Below are 27710 nucleotides of genomic sequence, written 5' to 3' on the forward strand. Positions count from 1 at the left end.
TGAAAGTATACATATTATACTTTCCAGCATATTTTAAATTTTCATAATTAAAAAATAAGTTGTATTCTGCATGCATATTAATGACTAGAAATAATTATGTGAAAACTTTGTGAATAGAAAAAAAAAAGCCAAAGAGATATATTTGAAAGCTTGAAGAAACCATAAACACCATACACATCAATCCTCTGATTTCATAGACTGAGCCCTAAAGGTTGAAACAATCATAAATGATATAGCTAGTTCTTAAATATTTTGGCAAACAATCAGCAAACTATCTCTGGTAATTCCAGGAAATTAGAAGTTGGCAATTAATTTCCCAATTGCATCTAAAAATTAAGCCTATAAATATAGGTAAAGTGGCTATAAAGAAGAGCCACTCTTCTTTACACCTCTCTCACTTTTTGAATGAACTTGGTAGATCTGAAGATGAATATGAGCCTCTTCATACTTCTGGCTCCATATTCTAATTACATAGATGAAAAAAAATCAAGAAAACAAAGAGAAAGAAAAATTTGAGGGGCCAGCCTCGAGGCCGAGTGGTTAAGTTTGCATGCTCTCCTTTGGCAGCCCAGGCTTTCACCAGTTCGGATCCTGGGTGCCGACATGGCACCACTCATCATGCCACACTGAGGCGGCGTCCCACATAGCAGAACAAGAAGGACCTACAATATACAACTATGTACTGGGTGTCTTTGGAGAGAAGAAAAAGAAGAAATAAAATAAGACTGGCAACAGATGTCAGCTCAGGTGCCAATCTTAAAGAAAAAAGAAAAACTTGACATCTTTTGTTAAGTTAGACTTGCACAGTGAGAAGAGGAAAAAGAAATATAATTTTGTCAACAATAGAGTAAACATATATAATTATTTATATGAGTAAAGTGTTTAGTCATTTAAAGTATCTATGTTTAGTATTTTTAGTATTTAAAATATCTATGTGCATCAAAGGAAAAAGAAAATCTAAAAAACCTCACAAAATTAAAGATGAAAGATGAGATAACACTGAAGACTACAATAAAAAGAGAAGTAAATGAGTTAAAACTGTAAAAAACAAAACAGAAACAAAAAAGTAATGATACAATGACAAAAGTAAACAGAATTAGAAAATAAAATAATTAAAACAACATAAGACTGAATCAGTGCTATATGGGTCATACCTGAAAAAGCCTCCCAGAATAGAACAGAGATGAAAATTACTCAAGAAGAATAACAGACACAGAAATTTTCAATATATGCATGAGTAATACTGTTAAAGCAGACAACATAACAAATTGAAAAGAAGAACATATATGTTAAACATGTGATGGAAAAAAATCTGTTGAAGACTAAAACCTAAATATTGAGAGGAAATGGCCCATATAAAAGAAAAAAAGAATTTAGCATCATTCATAATAACCCCAAAGTAAAAACAACCCAAATGTCCATTAACTGGTGAATAGTAAATAAAACATGATCTATCCATACAATGGAATATTATTTGGTCATAAAGAGGAATGAAGTACCGATACCTGCTATAACATGGATGAACCGATGAACCTTGAAAACATTATCAAAAATAAAAGAAGCCAGTCACAAAAGATCATATATTCCATGACATGATTTATTTGCTATGTCAGAGTAGACGAATCCATAAGACAGGAAGAAGGTTGCCAGGGGCTGGGGAAAGGGAGAATGAGGAGTGACTGCTAATATGAAAATGGTCGAAATTAGATAGTGGTGATAGTAGCACAACCTTGTGAATATAACAAAAATCATTGAATTGCACACTCTAAAAGGGTGAGACTTTTGGTATATGAATTATAGCTCAATACAGCTGCTATTAAAAAAATATTATAGACATGCAGGCACATCCAAGTGGGCATATCCACACATGCACACACACACACACACACATTCACACATACAAATGAGTTATTTACAAAGAAAGATTAGGCAAGATGTCAAGTGTTCTTAAGTAACAATATACGTCAAAAGACAGGAGACTGGAGTACTATTTTTGAATATGTATGTTCAGCCATACTGTCTACATACAAAAACAACATAATGGTAATTTCTGGTAAGCAAATGTCCTAAAGTACATGACCTACATACTCATCATGAAAAAAATTATTCATATACATACTACAACTAAGAGACAAACACAAATATGAAAATCGCACAGCAAAAAGGTCTGACGGTGAATAGATGATGACAGATTCAAAGTTAAAATAAGAGAAAACAGCTATCTTTTAATGTTTAAAATAAGATTGTTTACCAAAAAAGATAAAACAACTAAAAAGCTACTAAAATAATAAATGATTTCAGTATGTGGCCAGATATAAAAATATGAACACCTACAGCTCTTATGTGGATCTATTTTATTACATTGGTGATTACGCCTCTCCACCAAAAAAACCCACACTGCCTTAATTACTGTAACTACATCATTAGCCCTAATATCTGAGATCTCCAAACTCCTTTCAATGCATACCCTTGGCTTATAATAAAGCTGCCTGGAGAGTACAGAGTGTTTGAGTCCTATAAGTCTTTTCAGAAGTGAGATACAAGATAATTAATGCATAATTAAAGTACATGTGGAAATTGAAATTAAGAATGATGTCAAGAGAGATAAGAGAAAGATGATGAGGCAGGTGAAAAAGTATTAAATGGAGAAAATATTAAATGGAGTGCACAGGATTTCAGTGAAATATTGCTTCAAAGGAGATGAAATTTTTGAACGGGTAAAGAAAAGCAATTATTTGTCAGTGTCAAAGGGAGCAAGGCAGATAGTATCCCCATGTCTAGATTCTAAGGTATCAACATTGGAAAAGAAAAAACAGTCAATTCTTCCCTTAGAGGACAGCCAGTTTTCAGGATACAAGAAGTTTGAGTTAAAGCAAAATAGTAGAGTTCCAAAAAGAGAACAAGAATATACTTGGTGATTTAATTTAAAAAATAATAATAACTTTAAAAAAAAAAGAAAAAACACTCCAAAACCAATGAGCATCCTTAGCTCCCAGATTTTTATTTCTAAGTACCATTCTCCAACATAAGGAACCACCGGTTCTTGGGGAAAAGGTTGATTCCAGGGCAAGGTCAGGAAAAGTACAAGATGAGTCTAAAATATCTTGCAGTGCCAGAAAATAAGAAAGTACTCAGCAAATTACGGAGTCACACCAAAAAGACACAGAAGCCAATTTAAGGAGGTTACCATAGCCAAATCTAGAGCAATTTCAGCTATAAAATAAATAATGATAGCAATTTATTATAAGCCATAAAATAAAAAATATATCCATGGGTGCTTACTCATGTAAGCAAATAATTGAATAAACAAATAAATGATGGAGAAGGGACAGCTCTTCCTTATAGTTAATAAATGTAGAAGAAATTATGAAATAGAAAATCACCACTTGGCAAGTACATTAATAATAATTCTGGTAAGAACAATCAATGTATGATAAAGACAGTGGGTAATAATATGATGAAAAATAGGATATAGGCATTATCTCAAATAATTTCCCCATAATATACTCACTAAATACAAAAATAAACAGTAACTTCACATTGTAGAAACTGGTAGACACCACATATTAACAAGTGATTGAAGATAACAGCACCAGTAATGGGACAAATTGATATCATATGCTTCTCAACAGGATACACTGAGAGACACACATCACTTCTGTGGTATCCTTACTAAAAATGCCTAACCTGAATATAATCATGAAGAAACACTAGACAAATCCAAATTGAGGGATATGCTATAAAATAACTGTCCAACACTTTTCAAGGGTCAAGGTCATAAAAAAAAATTGTAAATTTTTTGTTAAGTCTGAAATTATTTCACATTGAAAATGTTGAAAGAACTTTTTAAAAAGCTGCCTATATGTCCTCAAGTTTCACCCATGGCGTATGCTGCATGATTTCCATTCATCCATCAGTGGACATTTAAGCTGTTTCCACAATCTTGGGTATTTTGAACAATGCTACAGTGAACACTGGCATGCTATTATCTCTTCCAGATCCTTATTTCAATTCTTTTAAATGAATTTCCAGAAATGGTATTGCTGGAGCTAAGTGAAACAAAGAGAAGGACAATACAGAAGGACAAATACTGGATGATTCTACTTATACGAGGTATCTAAAATAGTAAAACTCATAGAATCAGAGAAAAGCATGGTGGCTGCTGGGTGCTGAGAGGAGGGGGAGAAGGGAGTTGCTAACCAACAGATATGAAGTCTCAGTTACACAAGATAATAAGTTCTAGCGATCTGCTGTCCAACATTGTTTCTATAGTTACCAATTCTGTATTGTACATTTAAAATTTTGTTAAGAGGGTAGTTTTCATGTTAAAAATAAAACAAAATAAGATAAATTTTAATTTAATTTTAAAAACTGCCAATATGGAAAAAAATAAAATTATCTTAAAACCATTGTACGCTGATAGAAGAGAACAGATAATGACACACATAAAGATATTAAGGATAAATTAAAGAAGAGTAATTTTACATTTTAAAGAACAGAAATATTTCCCTTGTGACGTCATGTTTGGAGAAGATACAAATACACAAAAAGTGCATATTAGTTTCTTACTGCTGCTGTAACAGATTACCACAAACTCAGCGGTTTAAAACAACATGAATTTATTCTCTTACAGTTCTGGAAGTCTGAAGTCCAAATTAGTTTTACAATGTAAAACCAAGGTGTTAGGGATGGTCCATTCTGGGGGCATTCAAAGAGAATCCATTTCCTTGCCTTTTCCAGCTTCTAAAGACTTCTCACCCCTGGGCTGATGGTCCCTTCTTCCTATCTCTCCAACATCTTGCTTCCATCACCACATCTCCCACTACTGTAGTCAAATCTCCCTCTATCCTCCTTTCATAAAAACACTGGTGATGACATTGGGTCCACCAGGATGATCTCCCTATCTCAAGATCCTGAACTTAATCATATCTGTAAATTCCCCTTTTCCATTTAAGGTAATACATCAAAAGTTTCAGGGACCAGGATGTGGACATCTTTTGGGGGAACGGGCATTCTTCAGCCTACCACAGTGTCAGTACATAGATAAAACACTGGGAAAATATCCAACACAATGTTAGCAACAATTGTCTCTGAGAAGAGGAATTACTGCGGATTTTAATTTGCCTTTTTGTCTATCTCTTTTCGGGAATGAATATGCATTACTTCCATAATTAGGTCAAAAAAGGGGAAACTTTTTAAAGGGAATGTTCAGAGAACTTTTTCCTTTGATTCTTGATCTTTAACCTGTTTTTCACATGATTTACACTTACATGTTAAGTAAAGATTTATATGGTTATATATCTTTCCAAAATTGGCATATCTCATTCCTAATTCACTTACTTCTTAGGTATAAAAACATGTAAGATAATTCGTCTCTCTTCCTAGTCTTCTGTGAAGAGAGTAAACCAAGGGTGAACTTCCAAAGTGCACCAGTAGATTTTTTAGGTAGTTCAGTCAGTAGTGGACTAGCAGTCACAGAGCACAAACAGTGCCTGCCATTTACTACAAAGAACTAATAGCCAATTATATACAAAATTAAGCCCATGAGTAAAACACAGCATGATAAAAGGAATTTAAGCAAGTAAAATATCAAAAGATTTTTAACACGTACAAAATGTTTAAAGAGGTCAGATATTCCACCAAACTAATGATTAATTGGAAAGTGATGACTAAAAATTTATAAATAGAAAAAGACATTTTGAAAGAGAAATTGAACTATGAAGAAAGTTTCTATGGGCATTATATATTTGAGGTGATGAAGAGCAAATAGCGAATATTTGTTTTACTCTTTTAACAAAAGCTACATGAAATAAAGTATTTTTTTGAGAAAATAGTTAACCAGTGATAAAACTCACCAAAGTGTGTAGTGGAAATATCTATATATCTGAGATCCAGGAAGGCAAGCATGGACCATAAATGGAATTAATTTTGATTTGTGCATGCTATATCAACGGCACTCTTCAGACAAATTGCAGCTCCTTTGAGAACCAGAATAACTATTACATAAATTTTGAATTGTTTTCAGAATTTTTTAAAATCCTTTTATTCATATACCCTTTGAAGTGAAAATTAGTTCCTAATAACACTAATGTATTATTTGCCGTATCCTAAAATATATGTTTCAAAATTCCAATTTTTTTAATGTGAAATAAGTGTTGGAGAGGATGTGGAGAAAAGAGAACCCTCATACACTGCTTGTGGGACTGCAAACTGGTGCGGCCACTGTGGAAAACACTACGGAGATTTCTCTAAATTAAAAATAGAAATACCATATGATTTAGAAATTTTTAATTTGAATAGTTGAGAAAGGAACTGAGGCATAATGATTTGCTTTTTTACCGGTTAATATTGTACTTCACTTTTATTTTAGCATTATCCACAGTATTTAAGGAGATCTTGTTTGTAATCACCATCTAGCACCTGGGTTATGTTATGCAGGTTAATTAACCTCAGCATGCAGACCGATTATTTTACAATTAAAATTTTACTCTCCTGCATGATTTAGATCCTGCAGATCTCACATACCCCATCTCTTGCCTCTCTTCATCTAGTTCTATGTATTTCAGTGTTGGTATCTCACATGCCACGCTCCTTCTGACCACAGACCTTTGTGCATACTGCCACCTCTACCACTCCACTACCAAGACATCTTTCACATCAGCACTCCATCGTTCTCCTGCTTCACCCACTCCTGTTCTCTCTCCCACTAATTAGGTAAGGCTCTCTTGTAATAATTTCCCAAAGCACTTATAATTCTCATTCAAAGTTCTTATGGCAATCATATCTAGGTAATTTTATAACAGGTTTAATATCTATTTTTTGTACTAGTTTTTAAGCTTCAATGGAGCAGAACCCGTTTTGTTCACCATAATATCCCCAGAGTCCAACGAAGTAGTTGTTCAATAAATATATCTTGAATGAATGAAGAAAAGTGAGTCAATTCCAATAACTGACACTCTCTCTCATTTCTAACAGTGTAACTCTTCAGTAAGTAAATTATGGAGAAAAAATGTCAACTTTATGAGTATTAAATGAAAGAATTAATATTAAAATGTTTTGCACATAATAAATATTCGATAAATATTAGTTTTTCCTTGCTTGCTGAATAGTACTATCCATGCTGACAATTATTAATTAAGAATTTCTTGAGCTTGGAACATTTAGAATAATTCCAGAGGAAAATTTGATGTGGGAATTTTGCAAGTCAAACATTTGCTAGATACAATATCAAAGAAAAAGCACAGAACCTTTGATATTATCCACACTGTGAAAATGACTGATTGTGTGGCCTACATATACACTTAAATGCAATGGATCTGACTTTTTTCATCAATGACTAAAAGAGGACGGATGATGATCACCAATGCCTATACATCAATGATTCTAATTTAAGATTTTCACATAATAAGACACACCTCTTCAGAAGCCAACTTCCATTGCTTCATAGTATCTCCAAGTAGCTAAACTTTCCATTATTTTGCAATGACATAAGGGAATCTGCTTAGATTTTATTTGAAGAAACGTTCCATAGGCTAAATACAAAAACAAAGCTTGAAACTCATTTTTATTTAAAGGAATGACTGATGCTTAAGGTTTTTCAATGATGAATTGTACTGCTTTACGTAAATAAATTTAAAAATAAATGTAAAGCAACTTTTACTTGATAACTCAGAACATAATCTTCAAACATTTTTGTTCAAACACCCCATCAATAAAAATACTTGCCCACACAGCCACAATACAGTATATTCCTTTATTTATTGATAATTTATATGTGTACTGCCATTATATATTTACCGAAAGCCTGTCAAAGGGTCACACACTCTTCTAAGTGTGGGTTCCAACAACAGGATGTCCTGGGTTCACAGACTTCCATTCTACTGAGTAAAGAAAATCCACATGCAAGTAAACAAATAAACAAGTGAGAATTTTAAACTGTGTAAGTGTTAGGATGGGGGAGAAGGTTATTGTGATAGCCAAGGGAGTTCATTTTAGGTAGGAGTGCAATATTAGCTAGAGATGGAATATTTGGGCAGAAAAACAGTAAATGCAAAAGCCACGATCTAAGGTAAAGTTTGGGATATTTCACAAAAGCAGATTAAATCATTAAGGATTTTTATAAAAATAAAAATCACCATGTAAATGCCCAAATGTTTAGGAATCTAATCCTGGATTCTATTTTATTCTTTGATTCCTAAACCAGAATGGGAACCAGTACAGTCAGAGTTACAGTATGTCTGGATATCCATCAAGTGGGAATTTCTCACCATTCTTCTTTTTCATGATTTTAGTAAATATTATAAAAGTATATTATTTAAAATTAACTTTAAGACAATTTATTCTAATGCATACCCTTCAAAAGACTGAAATGAATGAAATTCTAATTAGAATTGCATAAAATTTATATATCAATTGGTAAGTATGATATTTTCACATGAAGACCTCATTTGAGAAAAAAGTATAAATTTTTATTATTTAGATCCTCTCTTTATTTCCTTCAATATGTTGTTTTTATTTTATTCACGTTAAAACAACTCAGGTTAAACATATTGCTAGTTTATCTTGCTCTAGTTTTAACCCCTGTGGTCAAGAGTGCGGGCTGTAGACAGAGACCACCTGGATTGAAACCGACTTTGCCACTTCCTAGCTGTGCGCGTGATCTTACACAGATTAATTAAACTTTCTCTGCCTCCATTCCCTAAAATAAAAAAGGGGGATAATAAACATACCCTTCTCATTTGACGATTAAATAAGCTAATAAATATAAAAAGCTTAGAATAGCCTGGCACAGTCAGTGCTCAATAAAAGCTAAGATATCACCTTACACCCATTAGAATGACAAAAATATCTAAAACTAATAGCAACAAATGTTGGAGAGGTTGCGGAGAAAAAGGAACCCTCATACACTGCTGGTGGGAATGCAAACTGGTGCAGCCACTATGGAAAACAGTATGGAGATTCCTCAAAAAACTAAAAATAGAACTACCATACGATCCAGCCATCCCACTACTGGGTATTTATCCAAAGAGCCTGAAGTCAGCAATCCCAAAAGTCCTGTGCACCCCAATGTTTATTGCAGCACTGTTTACAATAACCAAGACGTGGAAGCAACCTAAGTGCCCATCAACAGACGAATGGATAAAGAAGATGTGGTACATATACACAATGGAATACTACTCAGCTGCAAAACAGAACAAAATCATTCCATTTGCAATAACATGGATGGACCTTGAGAGAATTATGTTAAGTGAAATAAGCCAGCAAGAGAAAGATAATCTGTGTATGACTCCACTCATATGAGGAATTTAAAACTATGGACCAAGAACAGTTTAGTGGATACCAGGGGAAAGGTGGGGTGGGGGGTGGGCACAAAGGGTGAAGTGGCGCACCCAAAACATGTCTGACAAACATTAATGTACAACTGAAATTTCACAAGATTGTAACCTACCAATAACTCAATAAAAAAAAAAAGATTAAAAAAAAACAAGCTAACTAGTATTATCATAATTTTTTAATTTTTTTAATTTTTATTTATTTATTTATTTTTCTTTTTCTCCCCAAAGCCCCCGGTACATAGTTGTATATTCTTCGTTGTGGGTCCTTTTAGTTGTGGCATGCGGGACACCGCCTCAGCGTGGTTTGATGAGCAGTGCCATGTCCACGCCCAGGATTCGAACCAACGAAACACTGGGCTGCCTGCAGCAGAGCGCGGGAACTTAACCACTCGACCACGGCGCCAGCCCCCAGTATTATCATTATTTTAAAGTCAAGTGGTTGCTTTCTACTTTGGACAAAAACTACATTTTATTTAATAAATGATGCTAAATAATGAGCTATATATCTCTGAAAAAAATTGTTCACAATAAGAATATTAAGTATGTTATAACCTCTTCTATGTAAAATTGTTCTCAGGACGTGATTTATTTAGAAAGGCACAGAGTGCCTTCATCAGCCCATTTAGAATCTTTATGCAAATAAAGAACTATTAACCCTTGCCCAAGGCAGATACAGCCCCCACTAGGTTCCATGGCTCAGTGAGAAAAGTAACCACAAGATACCAGCCCCCACTCTTCCTTGCAGCTGGGCACCTTGGCAGAGGACACAACTTGGACAAATTCAATTGGGAGCCCCGGTGGGAGGTTTTCAGACATTTTTATTTTCTTCCTTAAACTTTTTTGATTTACTTAATTATTTTCACAGTGAGTCTGTTATATATAAAACCAGAATAGCATAACATTTTTATTATAAAATATATAGTCAAATTTCTCATCTCTCTTTTAGATTAACTCAATAGCAATTTTTTTCTCACCTATTTTTAACTTTCTCATAACTGTGCTATATTGTCTTTCATTTTGGAAAATGCTAAAATATTAAATAATTCTGAAATAAACATATAAAACATATACTGGGAAATAAGCTTCAGTAAATTTAATAAAATCATTGATGAATCAAAGAATAAAGTTAAAACGCCAACCATGTGGCTCATTTCTGTCTTGTCAGATAATCCTCAATCCACCATGTCTTCAATCTGTAAAATAAAAGAATTCAGATTCTCTGTGTTCACCAAGAGCACTTCTGCTCTATCTGCAGATGGACCAGCCAGATTCTATTTAAAGAGCTATTTATATTCAATGGTTAAAAAGTCATATAAAACATGAGCTAACAAAATACAATACATTTAGTTTAAAACAGGAAAATTCTTTTATTCCATTTTATAACAAAACAAATAATTACCCTAAATATAGGTTAATTCAACTTTTAATTGCTTTCATTGTTTTGTATGGTATCTCATTTTAAATAATTAAATTGAGACTGATATTTGTGTTTTTTACAGCTATACTAACATTTATTAGAAATATTATCTCTCATTTATCAAAGAAAAAATGAAATCCAATAAGTAATATGCTTATAAATAAAGTCTTTCAGTCTAAGACAAACATTAATTAAATAAATCAGTAACAATTAAACGGTTTACAGTGAGATGAATGGATAAATATTTCATTCTTTTAGTAACATAAACTAAGGCAAGATGTGATGAGTGGTAGAGGTGAGCACTGAATGCAAAAGTAGTAATTAAATACCTTGCTCTTAAATGAGGCAGTGTATTATTATCACAAAATTGCACCCTGAACTCTAAATAGCAATAGGAGAAATACAAAATAAAACAGTAATTTTTCAAAGAGGAAAAGGTGAAATAAGCCAAAATACGTTAGAGTACTTGGAAATATACTAAAACACAATAATTAGCAGTTTGGACATTACAGGTACTTAAAGAATTCATGTTATAAGAGCAGAAAGTAGACAACTGCAGAAAGTGACTTTCTTTTCTCGGATTCCACTCACTGAAAGATATCATCTATCTAACATTGTCATAGTCCAGTCTTTCATTTTGTGTTTAAGGTTTTCTTTGTTATAATTGTTACCATAATTTAAAAGAAAGCATTTAAGAAAAAAGAAACTACACTACTTTGTGACCACTACTTTTTATATTTGCACAGATAAACTGAGTAATTCAACATTTACAAGGGTCAATCAAATTAGATATCATTGCAAAAAACTTTCTTTTTCTTTTTCCATGTGAAGCATGACAGCTTTCTAGTATAATCAGTTTTTGGTTTTAAACTGAAGTTTGAAAAACTACTAAGTCTGTCTATAGGATACAACTGCTAGTGTATTACTTTCAATTAAGTTAACACCACATTGCACTCAATTGCTTTAAGTTCAGTGTGGACCTGAATTTTAAATTTCACTGAATATTTAAAAGCAGAATAGTTTCCGTTAACCCTATTACAAGAACTACTGACCTTTTCTTTTTTTTAACACCATGTCTTTCAAATGTTATTAAGCTTTAAAGGTCTCATAACAAAAGACAAGACTGCCATCTAGTGCTTTATGACTATTGCTTTAACATTTTTAAAAGAGAGTGAGAGTCCCGAATAATCTAGAGATGAGCTGCCCAATATGATAGCCAGTATTCATATGCGGCTACTGAGTAATTGAAACGTGACTGATTTAAATTGAGATTACTATAAATATAGAATACAAACTGTATTTCAAACACTTAGCTTGAAAAAAACAGAAAAAAATTGTATCATTGATGATTTTTGTACTGTTACATGTTAAAATGACATATTTTAGGTATGTTGAGTTAAATAAAATAGATTATGAAATTAATTTCACCTGTTTCCTTTTACTTTTTTGGACAGTACTGATCTAGAAGAAAAATTATCTTAAACAGAAAAACTTCAATATTAGTATACTTTTTTTTTTAAGGTTGGCACCTGAGCTAACATCTGTTGCCAATCTTTCTTCTTCATCTTCTTCCCAAAGCCCGCAGTACATAATTGTATATTTTAGTTGTAGGTCCTCTGGTTGTGTTAGTATACTTCTTATTTCTAAAAAATGGAATATAATTTATATGGTCCGTAATTATAACTAGGTACTCTTTTGGAACACAATAAAAGCTAAAGATTCAAAAACAATCAAAGGGGAATTTCTAATTTTAAAAAATCAGACAAAAATATATCCCCATTAAATCCAGGATGTTTGAAAGAAGAAAAACAAAATGAATGTGGAAAAGATAGAGAATAAAAATAATTTAAAAGACATAGACAACTTGAGCATCAGTAAGAATAGCAACTGAAAACAAGTTGAGGGGGCTGGCCCCGTGGCTGAGTGGTTAAGTTCCCGCACTCCGCTGCAGACAGCCCAGTGTTTCGTTCATTCGAATCCTGGGTGCGGACATGGCATTGCTCACCAAACCACACTGAAGCATCATCCCACATGCCACAACTAGAAGGACCCACAACGAAGAATATACAACTATGTACCGGAGGGCTTTGGGGAGAAAAAGGAAAAAGTCAAATCTTAAAAAAAAAAAAAAAGAAAAGAAAAGAAAACAAGTTGAAACATATTAAATACGTGTAAGGCCATAAGTTTATGATACAAAAACAAAAAACCTAGCTGTCACCTTTGAGAAATAATGAGCAGACAATTCTTTACTTTGAAAACAGGTAAATAAAAAAAGACCATAGCATTTATCATGCCTTTCCTATATGAACTGTAGCAATGAGTAATCAAATATCTGATGAGTGGAAATTTATTTTTACAGAAATTTTCCAATCAAGAAATAAAGAAGTGGAATATCACAGTTTTGCAGCCCCTAACCAGCTACAATCATTGACCATCAGTGTCTGCTAAGAATGCAAAGAGAGACTGGCAGGCATTATGTTCTTCTGCCAGATGAAAGACACATAACCGCCTACGAAATAGCGTTTCCTCCAAAATCAAATCTGAATCTGATTAGACCTCTAAATCAAGGTTTCTCAATTTCAGCATTATTGACATTTTGGGCCAGATAATTCTGTGTTCTAAAAAGGCTGTCTTGCGCATTGTAGGAGGTGTAGCAGCATCCCTGGCCTCTATCCACAAGATGTCCATAGGACCCATGTCCATGCCCAGTTGAGATAAACAAAAATGTCTCCAAACACTGTCAAGTGTCCCATAGTTGACAAAAACGCCTTAATAAGATTTGGGATTTTATGCCACATTCTCAATAAAATTACAAAAATAATTAAAAGATAGTTTAAAAAAGATTTACTTAATTGGAAATTAAGAAAATTCTTACATATGTATAAAAAGATAAGCTATGTAGAAAATAACATTAATAAGAAAACTTATACCAAATGTAGGCAAAACAAGAAGAACAATTAAAAAGTATATAAGAGAAGTAAATTACTAAACACAAAACCTAATATTGAAGAACTAGAAAACCAAATCAGTACAAAGGATCAATAAACCCAAAAGTTCATGCTATAATATGGCCAAAAAAAAGATGAATAAAAAAGCTACCATTAAAAAAGCACCAGACCCAGAGATTTTGGTTGAATTTAGCTAATCTTTGAAGTTCACGCAATAATATTTTTTAACTATTCCTGTTTTAAAAGAAGAAAACAATCTTCTCAAATTCATTTTTAAAAGCTATTATCAAAATTACATAATATGAAGATAGAAAAGAAAAACTAACAATTATAGTGAAAGGCCATTTAATTAGAAAATATAATGGAAAAATATAGGCTGTATTCATTTATACTGAAAATGATACTAAATAAAATATAAACAATATTTAACAGCATCCCAAATAATAATATACCATGATTATGTTCGGTTTACTCTAGAATAAAAAGATATTTTACATTAGAAAACCTATTAATGCAACTTCACATTTAACAAGGTAAAGAAAAAAGTCATTCATGATAAAATCTTGTAGCACACTAACATAGATGGGAATTTTCCTAACTTCATACAGGGGATATTCCATAAAATATAGCAAACTCTCTACCTGATGGTGATGCCTACTACCATTATTTTGACTCAGCATTGAAAAACAGAGACCCCAACCATACCAACAAGGGGATAAAAAATTGGAAAGGGAGAAATAAAAACTGTCCTTAATTGCATGTAATATAATTAACTCTGTTTAAAAATCAAACAAACCTATAAACCATTAGAATTAATAACAGAGTTCATTGAAGTTGATGAATATCAGATCAGTGTACTAAAATGAATTTTATTTTTACATATCAAACGTAAAAAGAAAGTGCAATTTTTAAAGACATTTAAAATAGCAACAAAAGTATTAGGAAATAGTATTTTACACATGTAACAAAAAAAGTTTAAGACATGGACACATGAAATTGAACTCAACACTATTACTCATAAGAGAAATGCAAATTAAAACCACAAGATACTACTACACATACTCTAGAATGACTACAATCAAAAAGACAGACACCATAAAGTGTTGATGAGGATGTGGAAAAGCTGAAACATTTATAAGCTGCTTGTGGGACTGTAATATGGTACAGCCATGCTGTGAAGTGATTTGGCAGTTTCTTAAAAAGTTAAACATAAGCTTATCATATGACCTGGCAATTCTACTCTTAGGAATCTACCCAAGGAAAATGAAAATATATGTCTACACAAAGACAATCTGAATGTTCATATCAACATTTTTCATAATACCCAATGCCTAGAAACAATGCCAGTGTTCATCAACTGGTGAATGGACAAAAAAAAAAAGTGGCATATCCAGACAATGTTATACCATTTATTAAATTTAAAAACTAAAGTTGCTATATTAACAAAGTAAAATAGCAACATCTTATGATCATCTTAATTGATGCCGAAAAAAACATATGACATAACCGTTCATTCCTGACAAAAATGCTCAGCAAAGTAGGAATAAAAGGGAAAACTTCCTCAACTTGGGAAAAGCATCTAGGAAAAACTACATCATATCTAATGGTGAAAGAATGAATGCTTTCCCTCTAAGATCAGGAATGAGACAAGAATATTTGCACGTTCACCACATCTTTTCATACAATACCAGAGGTAGTAGTCAATGCAATAAGGCAAGAATAAGAAAGAAAAGGCATCCAGAGAGGAAAGGAAAAAGTCAAATGCCATTATTTGCAGAATACATTATCTCTGTAAAAATATGATGGGATCTACAAAAAAGGTACTAAAACTAATAAGTGAGTTTGGCAAAGCTGAAGAATACAAAATCAATATAAAAATCAATAGTAGTTACACATACCAGACATAATAAGAAATGAAATACTAAAAAAAGACTATTTACAAAAAGCATCAAAAATATAAAATATTGTAGGGGTAAATCTAACAAAAACTGTGAAACATCTGCACAGTGAAAAAAAACAAATATTCTTGAGAATAGACTGAAGAAAAGTTGAGGAAATAAAAGCGATAATACTATGTAATAAAAGAGATACACTATGAACACTATGTTCATGGGTCAGAAGACTTACTATAGTTAAGATATCAATTCTCCCCCAAATTGATCTAGAGACTAAACACAATCTCAATCTAAATCCTCACATATGTTTTTGTGACAAGCAGACCCTAAAATTCACGTGGAAACACAAAGGAAATGGAATAGCCAAAACGAGTTTGAAAAGAAAGAACAAAATTGGAGAATAAATACTGCATGATTTCAAGACTTATTAAAAGCTACCATAACTATAACAGTGCTATGTTGGCATAAAAATAAACAAATAAATTAATGGGACAGAATAAAGAGCTCAGAAATAGTCTATAGAGTCTGATACACATATATGGACAATTGATTTTTGACAAAGGGGTAAAAGCAACTCATGCTCAAAAGATAGTCTTTAAACATATTATTCTATAGCATTTTGATATTCACATGGAGACAAAAATTTTGACCCGTTCCTTGAAATATATACAAATATTACCTCAAAATGGACTATATACTTAAGTGAAAATCTAAAAATATGAAACTTCCAGAAGAAAACACAGGGGAAAAAATCTTTGTGTGCTTAGGTTAGGGTAAGATTTCTCAAAAGAACAAACTGATAAGTTGAACTTCATCTAAATTAAAAACTGCTCTTCAAAAAAATATTCTAATAGAGTGAAAAGACAAGCCACAAACAAGGAAAAAATATTTTCAAATCATACATAAGATAAAAGACTTGTATCTGGAATATATAAAGGACCCTGAAAACTCAATAATATGAACAATCCAATTTTTTAAAAAGTGGACAATGGATTTAAACTTATCAAATAAAATATACATATGGCAAATAAACCCATGAAAAAAATGCCTAACATCATTAGTCATTAGGGAAATGCAAATAAGTGAGAATTAGATACCATTACACATCTATTAGAATGGCTAAAATTAAAAAGACTAACCATACAAAATGTTGAGAGATTTGGAAGAATTGAAACTCTCATACACTGCTGGTGAAATGTAAAATGGGACCACCATTTGGAAATAGTTTGTTGTTTCTCAAAAAGTTAAACATACATCTACCATCTGATAATTACCCAATGAAAGTACCTTTCAGTACAAAATCACTACAGCTTTTTAGTAATGATCAAAATTGCTCCCTGCAAAAATCTATTACAAAATTCTATTTGTTCAAAATTTATTCGTAAAGAAAAAAATTACATCAAAATCCATCTTTTACTCAAATTCTATATTTTGTTCAATGTTCAGAATAAAATGTATTACTATTTCACTCTTCAGAGTAGAAAAAAATGCACCAAATACAATTATGAGAATGTACCAGAAAGTTATCATCTTTCTTGGCAATGTATATGGAGTTATAAGATTTGAGAAATAAAAATCGTAATATATTAACAACATCACTTATTCAAGATGAATTTTATTATCCACAAAATCACCTAAAACTAATAATACAAACCAATTATTTAAAATGAGAAAATACAAATACTTACAATAACATGTTCCTCTAAGTGGATTACCAACATAGCGATTTTCAGAGTCACATCTGTAGAAATACAAAAACTCATTTACTATTAAACAACAAAATCAAAAGCCTCATGCTTTTCTTCAAGCAAAAAAATAATTAAACTCTACATTAAAACATCTTAAACACTATACCATTAAACTTTAAAACAAACTTTCAAAAGTAAGCTCTTCTTAAAGTGTCTTTATTTTAGTAGAGTTAATTAGAACAGAGGAATAATTTTAATACATATATATTGCAATTAATAAAGGGCCAAACAGTTGAGAATAATAAGCTAAATGATCAGGTTACATTTTCTGAATGCATTTTTCTGCCATGTGATTGCTAGTTCTTGTATCAATGCAAAAAAAATGAGTTGAAGAGTAAATGTTTTTATACACTAACTACAAAATTAAAAGTAGAAATATAATAGCCCTTTATACCACCAACTTTCTTCTTCGTTAAACAAAGGAAATTTGGGGGTTAGGTTTTCCGTGACTTCTCCAAATGCTACTTTTAAAATGTATGATACATATAGCAGTTTTCTAGCTTTAGAAAAAGATCACACTCAGCATTGCTGGGTTAAGCACTTCAGAATCTATACTATTCCTATACTATTTCTCCTTTCTTTAGGTTCACCTCCTTGAATCCCATCACTTTGTACCAAGTGTATACATATATATGAAAGCACTGATTTACGATACCATTTTAATTCCTTCTACTGTTGCAAAAAACAAACGACTTGCTGCAAGTATCTCACTATTTTTGTATTTTTTAGAATCGAAAAATATTCAACGTAATATACCCTGCATTGTTATGCATAATATTCCCTGCATATCTTACTTGCCTAAACAGATGGCTTTCAAAGTTCCACAGCAATCTAAAATGACTAACTGACAAATGACAAGGGATCTCAAGTACTTTTTAATTCACCTTATATGTTGACTGTAAGAGCTCTGCTTACAAACTTATTTTCCAATATGAAAATTACAAAGTTTGCATTTTTCTTAATAATGTTTAGTTTATGGAAGTCACATAATAATATACGGGACTAGAAATTATTGTAACATGTTTACCTTCAATATAATATAATTTTTACAAAGGAATGGTTAAAATTTTATTTTCACCAAACCACAAACTTTCTCAGAAGGATGGAATTATATGTCTATTGTTTAGGAAGTAACTTTTGCTAGCTTCCATTACTCAAACTCAGAATTTTAACAGAAATAAGGAATTAACACTATCTTTTTAAGAACTAAACTGAAATTCTGTACAGAGTTCTTGAAGGTATCCAATATAAGAATTACGTTCCCTTTTAAATTTTCAAACTCAAAAAAAGCAATTAGAAACATATTGTTGAAAGTGCTTTTCATTAATAAATAATTATTAAGATAATATTAAATTATTAGAAGTATTTTCAAAATGTACAATTATGAGTTGAGTTAAAATATCAATTTTTGGTAGTTTAATTTCAGGTAGTATTTAAAGAATCACCAGTGCCTACAAACAACTAAGGAAAGAAATAGTTCCAAAGGAAACATAAAATTCAACCTGAAAAACACAAAAGTAGATATAAATAAACAGAGAGACATTCCTTATTTTTCATTAGGACATCTCGACATCATCAGGAGGTAGTTCATTTCAAAGATAACACCTAATTTGATCCAACAAAGATTCCAGTGAACTTAAAAGGTGCTAAAAAGTTGATCTTAATGTTCACATGCAGAAGTAAACATACAAGAATAGCTAGAAAAACAATGAAAAGGAAGAACTTTGAGGGGAGCTAAATCTTAAAGATATTAAAATACACTCAAAGTGTATATAATTACCATAGTGTGGTATTACATATCAATAGAAGGAGCAAAGGTACAGAATAGAAATTCCAGAAATAGGCTCAACTATCACATACTAAAAATCTAGTATATGATAAAAATAGTATTTTTAAATGAGGTAAAAATAGTCTTTTCCACAAATGGTATTGAGACAACTGAATAGCCATCTGGAAAAATATGATATCAGATCCAATCCTCACACAACACACACAAAAAAACTCCAAAAAGATGAGGGATTTAAGTGTAAAATGTAAAACTTTTTTTAGAAGTTTAGATTTTTTAGAAGATTAGAAGAAAAGATGAGCAAATTGCACAATAACAGATATAATGAAAGTCTTCCTAACCATGAATAAAATTCCAAATGCAATTTTAAAAAGACTAAGCAATATGACTACATGAAAAAAATATTTGCATGGTAGAAGAAAATGCCATTAGTAAAGTCAAAAGACATATGACAGAGGCCAGCCCAGTGGCATAGTGGTTAAGTTCATGCACTTCGCTTCAGCAGCCCAGGGTTCACAGGTTTGGATCCCAGGCATGGACCTAGCACCACTGGTCAAGCCACGCTGTGGCAGCATCCCACACAAAATAGAGAAAGATCAGCATAGACGTTAGCTCAGCAACAATCTTCCTCAAGCAAAAAGAGGAAGATTGGCAACAGATGTTAGCTCAGGGCCAATCTTCCTCACACACACAAAAAAAGACATATAACAAATTGGCAGAAAATATTTGCAACATATCTCACATAAAAAGGGCTAAAATGTCTAATCTGTAAAGAACTCTTTAAAAATAAGGGGGACTAATAATTCTGTAGAGAAACTGGCAAAAGACATGATTAGACAATTCACAAAAACATGATTAAACAATGGCTCTTAATATAGGAAAAAATGTTCAACTTCACTCATAATAAAGGAAATATAAGTTAAAACTATAGCAAGATACCATTTCTCCCCAAAAAGACTGTCAAAATTTCAAAAGCATAGCGATATACTCTGCTTATGAGCCTGTGGGAAAACAGGCCCTCCCATCCATTGCTGGTGGGAATACAAAATGAGAAAATCCCTAAGTAGGAGAATTGAGTAATATCTAACCTAACTACATATGCATTTATTTCTATACCCAGCAATCCCACTTAGAGGAATTTACTCTAGAGATAAACCTCCAACAATATGAAAGTACATGTGCACAAGTTTATTCACAGCAGGATCATTTGTAATTACAAAATACTGGAAAATATCTAAATGTCCATGCATAGGAGATTTGTTAAATAAACCATGGTATATACACACAATGTTGTACAATGCATCTGTAAACAAAACCAAACAAAAAGATAATGAAGATCTTATGACTTGATATAGATATGCATCTACATATGTCAGCTTTTGTGTAAGAAGGAAAACAATGAATGTATATGTATGTGTGTGTATAAAGATATATACATGATACATCATATATGTATGTATGATGCATAAAACCTTTTGAATGGTTTTACCTTTACACAAAGAAACGCAGGAGGATAAAGTAGAAAACAATGAAGTTGGCTACCTACTAGAGGAGAAAGGAGGAAATGGGATTAATCTCTCTGAGTATATATTTTTTTATAAAGACGTTTCTTTTTTTAAAAAAAGATTTTATTTTTTTCCTTTTTCTCCCCAAAGTCCCCCGTTACATAGTTGTATATTCTTCGTTGTGGGTCCTTCTAGTCGTGGCATGTGGGACGCTGACTCAGCGTGGTTTGGTGAGCAGTGCCATGTCCGCACCCAGGATTCGAACCAACGAAACACTGGGTCGCCTGCAGCGGAGCGAGAGAACTTAACCACTCGGCCACGGGGCCAGCCCCTCTCTGAGTATATTTTTTAATACTTTTATCCTTTGAAAGAATGTTAATGTTCAACATATTCCAAAAAACTTATATTAAACCCATAAGAATGCGAAAGGGAATCAAGCCTAAAACAGAAAGCAAACTGAAAGAAATGAACACAATGGATTTCAAACGAATACTATGTAGCCATCCTGAAGGGAAAGAAAAGAACAGAGGAAGGAGAGTAGGAGGAGGGAGGTGGGGAGGAAGGGAAGAAGAGGGAAGGACAGCAGGAAGGGAGAGAAGGAGAGACTGAGGGAGGGAACACTCCAAGTAATTTACGAACACAGTATTTGACTATATACTCTCAATCTTGGACAGGGTGAGGTAGAGAAGGTAAAATTGGAATCAAACTTTGAAATCATTTTAGTAGGTTTGCTTATTGAAGTGATATAGACAAAGCAACTCTGAAAGTATTTTAAATGCATTATAGAATTGATCAAATAAGGAATGTGTTAGTCATTGGGAACTAGTGTTTTCACTGAGGAAGAAGAGACATACAAATACTGAACAGGAGAAGGCCCAAAAGAACCTTGGGGGGATGGACTGGAATTAGCAGTTTGGGTACGAAGTCATACTTTCTAAAATATGCACAGGAATGTGCATATGCATGCATATGTACACATGTATATGTATGCATTCCATATATACGTACTTACGTGTATTTATTTGTATCTATAAATAAATTATTATTCCCTAGCTCTGTTCACTGAATGACCACTAGGTAAAGACACTTTAGTAGCAAAAAGCATACCTAGCACCAAGATATTGTTCTCTAATATGACTCTCCATTACCAGAGCTCTACAAAACAAAAGGCTGATTCCAGCTTTAAGGCAGGAGAGGCATAAGATGAGCCTAGAATATCTTCTTTTTTTTTTTTTTTTTTTTTTAAGATTTTATTTTTTCCTTTTTCTCCCCAAAGCCCCCTGGTACATAGTTGTGTATCTTCGTTGTGCGTTCTTCTAGTTGTGGCATGTGGGACGCTGCCTCAGCGTGGTTTGATGAGCAGTGCCATGTCCGCGCCCAGGATTCGAATTAACGAAACACTGGGCCGCCTGCAGCCGAGTGCGCGAACTTAACCACTCAGCCACGGGGCCAGCCCCTAGAATATCTTCTTATATCAGAAAGTAAGGAAGTGTTCCCAAAATGATAGATGCACGTCACAAAAATACAAGAACCAGCTTTAAGCAGCTTTCACTGGCCAAATCTGGGACAACTTGAGTGCCAAATGATTAAGTATAGCAATGAATTATAAACCATAGGGGAAAATAGGAATTCACAAGTTCACACCAATAATAAATAGATAAATAAATAGTGGAGAAGGGAAAGCTCTTGCTTATGTAGAATTCTGAGGATTGACTGGTAATGTAGAGGAAGTATGGTAAAGTAAAGATTGAGTCGTAAAGACTGAGGTCAGGTAAGAATAATCAATTTTTTTTCTTCTCATAAATATGTCATGTCCTACCAGATTAATTTGTTTTATGTCTAATTCACTCAAAAAAGACCAAAAAAGAAGAAAAAGAAAGAATTCAGGTCACTTATATCTCTAATCAAAATCCAAGACCTTATGGTCTAGTAAATGCATTCCAATGTCATTACATCTAAGTAGAGTCACCACTCATGGGAAAATATCTTCATTATAAGGAATGAAATGAATGAAATCTCAAATAAATATATAAATACATACATATATAAATGCATAAATGTATGCATAAATGTTTCACTTATACCCAGTGCTGTGCTGTGCAAACCAAGATCTTCCCAACTCATTTCTGCATGCCAAAATCAATTGGTAAAACCATTTATGCTAACCTATTGTAAATATAATCAGCTGATATATTGAAATTTTTGGCATGACCATTATACATTTTCATGTAATCTATATAATAATGTGATTTGGAATCAAGGTTATCATAATCTATCAATTTCATTGTAGACCTCATAAATAAATGCAAGTTAAAAAATCAGAATAGAAGACCCCACAAACAACTATTTTCAACAAAAGGAGAGAGCAGTACTACAAACAAAGAAAAATGTAAATTCTTTCTTAAGGCAATTTTGCATATGTGAAAGTAAAAGAATCAGATTAATAAAAAATGTTTAAATCATGTTTATTCTGTAATAGACCACTGTGTTTAGTAATACAAAAGTAAAATTTATTTCTAAATAGTCTGTGTTTTTAGAAAAGTCTTAATTTGCATTGCTGAAATTATTTTACCCATTCCAAAAAAATATATTTTCTTTAGCAAAAACTAGAGATTCCCTTCACAGTTTGAAAACTCTAAAAGCACGTAATGTGTGTATTATATAAATATTTAGTACACAAACATATAATTCAGTGAATAAAACAAAAGAGCAATTTGCTATACTTGCAGTAGTTATCCATTGTTAAGCAACAAATTACCACAAACTTGTGACTTTAATCAACACATTTATTATCTCAGTTTTTGTGGGTCAGGAATCTGAGCATGGCATAGTTGGGTTCTCTGATTCAGAGACTCAGAGAGACGCAATCAAGGTGTTGACTGGAGCTGGGGTGCACTGCACAGCTGCAACCAAAAGGTTAGTTGGGATTGGGTTCTCATCAGAGGCTTGACTGGTGATGTACCCGCTTCTAAGCTCCCTCACATTGTTGGTAGAATTTCTTTTCTTGTGGCTATAGAACTGAGGGCTTTGGTTTGTTACTATTGGCTGGAGGCTGCCCTCAGCTCCTGGAGGATGCCCTCAGCTCCTAGAGGATGCCTTCAGCTCCATGTACTTCTTCAAAGTCAGCAAAGGAGAAAGTCTATGGAGCAAGTCTTATAGCAAGACACAGACTTAAAGCATACTCATGGAAGTAACATACCATCCCCTTTACCATATACTGCAACATAATTATGGAAGTGATATCCCATCACTTTTGCCATATTTTCTGGTTTAAAAGTAAATCACAGGTCCTGCCCACACTCAAGGAAAGGGGATACACAATAATGTGAATAACAGAAGGCAGAGATCATTGGTAGTCCGTTTAGGGTCTGTCCACCATGATATTTTTGCTATACATAAAATTTTTTATTGTAAAATATTTCAATATATTTATTTGAGATACAAACACATACTAATCTAATTCACATAATAAATAACTTGAAAAGTTAAATCATAAGTGTAGATATAAATAATAATTCTTTAAACAAATTAATATTGCACTATATAAATTACATTAATATTACACTACACATATTATATTAATATTTCTGATATGTAAGCCAAGTAATATTTTTAAAATTCAGAACCCTTCTGTGTAAAGATTAAATACAAACATTAAAAGCCTTCAGAAGTCTTCTGTATGGCTTAATTAAAAACATAACTTCAAAGTATTTCTGTGTCTAAGCAAAGAGATAATCATCCTCTATTCCCACTAAGTAAACTAAGCAAACAGCCAGACATCTTTAGAAACAGATTTAGGGTGAAATATTTATTAGGGATTTTGAACGGATAAATATTGTCTTTGCATGTCACCTAAATAATGGTTACCAATTATATGTATCACATTACATTATAAATATCACTTAAAAATACATATATATAAAATAATTCCACATTTATAACTGTTAACACATAGCATTTAATTTGTCCCTATTGATTTAAATATTTAAAAATACATACATATATATCTTATTATGAGATATAATTTTACTACTCAAAAACCAAAAAGGGAGTGGGACATCTAATGGCTACAATTTTAAAATATCAAGACAGATATTTAAAACGGCTGAGAATCTGACAAATAAATTTGTGTTTTTATGAGAAATTATGAAAATTATATACAAGATAAAACACATTTGCTTTTGCTTTGTTTTTCTTCTAAAGAAACCCATAAAAATCACATCATGTAACATGAACAAAAACATGATATTAAGGAGTAGCATAGTATCAATATTGATACCATACTTCTAAGACAGTTTATCATAAAAAACAAGGAAAATTCAGACATGAAGGTATGGTAAATCCTCAAATAGTACAGAAGGTACAGATTTTAAAATTATAAGGCTATTTATGGATTTCAGAGACCAATAATGGTAAGTGGAACTAACTAGGTAAGTTGAAGACACCTAAAAAAGGTAGATTTCATTTTTAATGCTTAAAAGCATTGGAGAGCAAAAAAGCGAAAAATTACCAAGCCAGGATGCAGAGAAGGACAGAATCCCAGGATGTTGAATCATTTGGGGGATCCCTTTGTCCCTGATCATGGATGCAAACAGTATTTAACAGAAAAAAGGATTGCAGTCTAGGCTCCCCAAAGGTTGGTGAGCTAAGTCCCAAAGGGTAATCGTAGGAGGAAGGGCATGGAAAGGCATTCCAGAGGCTGCAGATGGACTTTGAACCATCCTTATCCCCGAAAATGACTAAGGTGCCTCTGCCCTCAGACACATAGCAGAATCAAATTTTCTTTGGAAAAAGATTTCATCCAAGGTCTCAATCTATCTACAAACAGATTTTGCAAATATGGTATCCAGCACAAAATAAAAAATAACCAGCTATGGAAACAGATAGGAAAACAAGAACTAGCAGAAACAAAGGATGATGGAATTAGAGCCACAGGAATTCAGATATTAACTGGGAAAAGACACAGGTTTTAAAATAATTATCTTTATTATATGGGAGGAGATAAAAGACAAGATTAAAAATTTGCCTAAAATTGGAAACTACAAAATTAGAAACTATAATAGATAAGATTAAGAATTTAGTCTGAAAAAACTGGAAACTATAAAAACAACAAAATGAAAATGCAATAACCCAAATTAAGGACTGAATGAATGAAATTAACACCAAACTAGACACAGTGGAAAAGAGAAAAGTGAACTGAAAAATTGGTCAGGAGAGAGTGGAAAAACATGAAAGAGACATAAAAGATATGGTGTTACTGGGATTCAAAATCAGAAGACAGAGGGAATGGAGAAGAAGAAATATTTGAAGAGTACTGGCTGAACTTTCCAACACGAAACCCTCCAACACGATAAATGAAAAAAAAAAAATTAACTAAGCACATCACAGTAAAACTGGTAAAACAAAAAGGAAAATTTTTTAAAAGCCAAAGAATAAAACAGACATAAGAAGAAATTAAAAATATAAAGTTTATATCTTTTCAAGAAATTGAATTGTTTATATCTTATTTTAAAGAAATAATTAAAACCTTCTCACAAGGAAAAATCTAGGACAAACAGGCCACCTTGGTGATATTACCTAATAATGAGGAAGACATGGAAGTTTTAAACAGAACCCCTAAAAAGGACTAACCATATGGAAAAGACTGACATATTGGATTATATGAAAATTTAAAACTTCTCTTTATCAAAGACATACAAAACAGTATGAAAATCCAAATCGCAAAGTGGTATTTACCACACACATCACCAACAAAGGACATGCCTCTGGAATGTATAAAACATTATTACAGATGATTAAGAAAAAGAATTCAGTAAGAAAAATCACAAGAAACTTGAAAGAGCACTATTTTATAAAAAAGGAAATTCAATTGATAATTCAACATATGAAACCTCTTAAAGATTAAACATAGTAAACCTTCAAGAACTGAAGAATCTCTTTAGCTCTTAAGAAAATGCAAATTCAAATTGCAACATATCAATTACACATCAATCAGAATCCTTAAAATTAAAATGTCTTATAACACCAAGTATTTTCAAGAGTGTAGAGCGTTAAGAAAATTCATACCACCCTGGAAAGAGTATAATTTGATATAACAATTTTACAAAAGAATTAATCTTCTAAAATTGAAAATATGGATACTCAATACATAACCATCAGAAATATATGCACTTAACCAGGAGGCATAGATGAGACTACTCATAAGCACATTAGTTGTAATGGTAAAAAAAAAAAAATAACAAAACTAGGATTATCAAATAGGAGAATGAGTAAATGAAGTGTGGTATAATCGTACAATGAAATATCCTACAGCAGTGAAAAGGATCAAATTATGGCTAAATGGATACAACAACTTGGATGAATATCCAAACATTATGTTGAATGAAAGACACTTGACAGAAAAGAATATAGCCACAGACCAGAAGAAAATATTTGCAAAAGGTATCTCTGACAAAGGACTGTTATCCAAAATATACAAAGAACTGTTCAAACTCAAAAGTAAGAAAACAAATAACCCAATTTAAAAATGGGCCAAAGATCTTAACAGACACCTCACCAAAGAAGATATACAGATTGCAAATAACCATATGAAAAGATGCTGCATATCATATATCATCAGGGAAATTCAAATTAAAACAACAATGAGATACTACTACACACCTATTAGTATGGCCAAAATCCAGAACACTGACAACACCAAATGCTAACAAGTATGTGGAAGTGGATCGCCAGGAACTCTCATTGCTAGTGGAAATGCAAAATAGTACAGCCACTTTCAAAGACATTTTGGCAGTTTCTTACAAAACTAAATATACTATTAACATATGATCCAGCAATCATGCTCCTTCATATTGACCCAAAGGAGCTGAAAACTTATCTCCACACAAAAACATGCACAAGGATGTTTATAGCAGCTGTATTCATAAGTGCCCAAATTTGGAAGCAATCAAGATGTCCTTCAGTAGCTAAGTGCATAAATAAACTGTGGTACATCCAGACAGTGGAATATTATTTAGCACTAAAAAGAAGAGCTATGAAGCCATGCATAGACGCAGAGGAAACTTAAATGCATATTA

The 27710-nt window shown here is 32.4% G+C and overlaps 1 protein-coding gene across 4 annotated transcripts in view; it reads right to left on the bottom strand.

Moving 5' to 3' along the window:
• The window catches only part of ATRNL1 (attractin like 1), a 747612-nt gene that overhangs the window by 471904 nt on the left and 247998 nt on the right, over nt 1–27710 (bottom strand). For 3 of the 4 annotated variants that reach the window (XM_070595739.1, XM_070595592.1, XM_070595677.1), the window contains exon 21: nt 17284–17336. In XM_070595739.1, coding sequence (XP_070451840.1) covers nt 17284–17336 — 53 coding nt within the window. Of the gene's footprint in view, nt 1–10135; nt 10529–17283; nt 17337–27710 lie in introns of those variants that run through there. The other variant, XM_070595807.1, reaches the window with a different exon arrangement.

This window comes from Equus przewalskii, chromosome 1 (genome assembly GCF_037783145.1).
Source record: "Equus przewalskii isolate Varuska chromosome 1, EquPr2, whole genome shotgun sequence".
Classification (NCBI taxonomy): domain Eukaryota; kingdom Metazoa; phylum Chordata; class Mammalia; order Perissodactyla; family Equidae; genus Equus; species Equus przewalskii.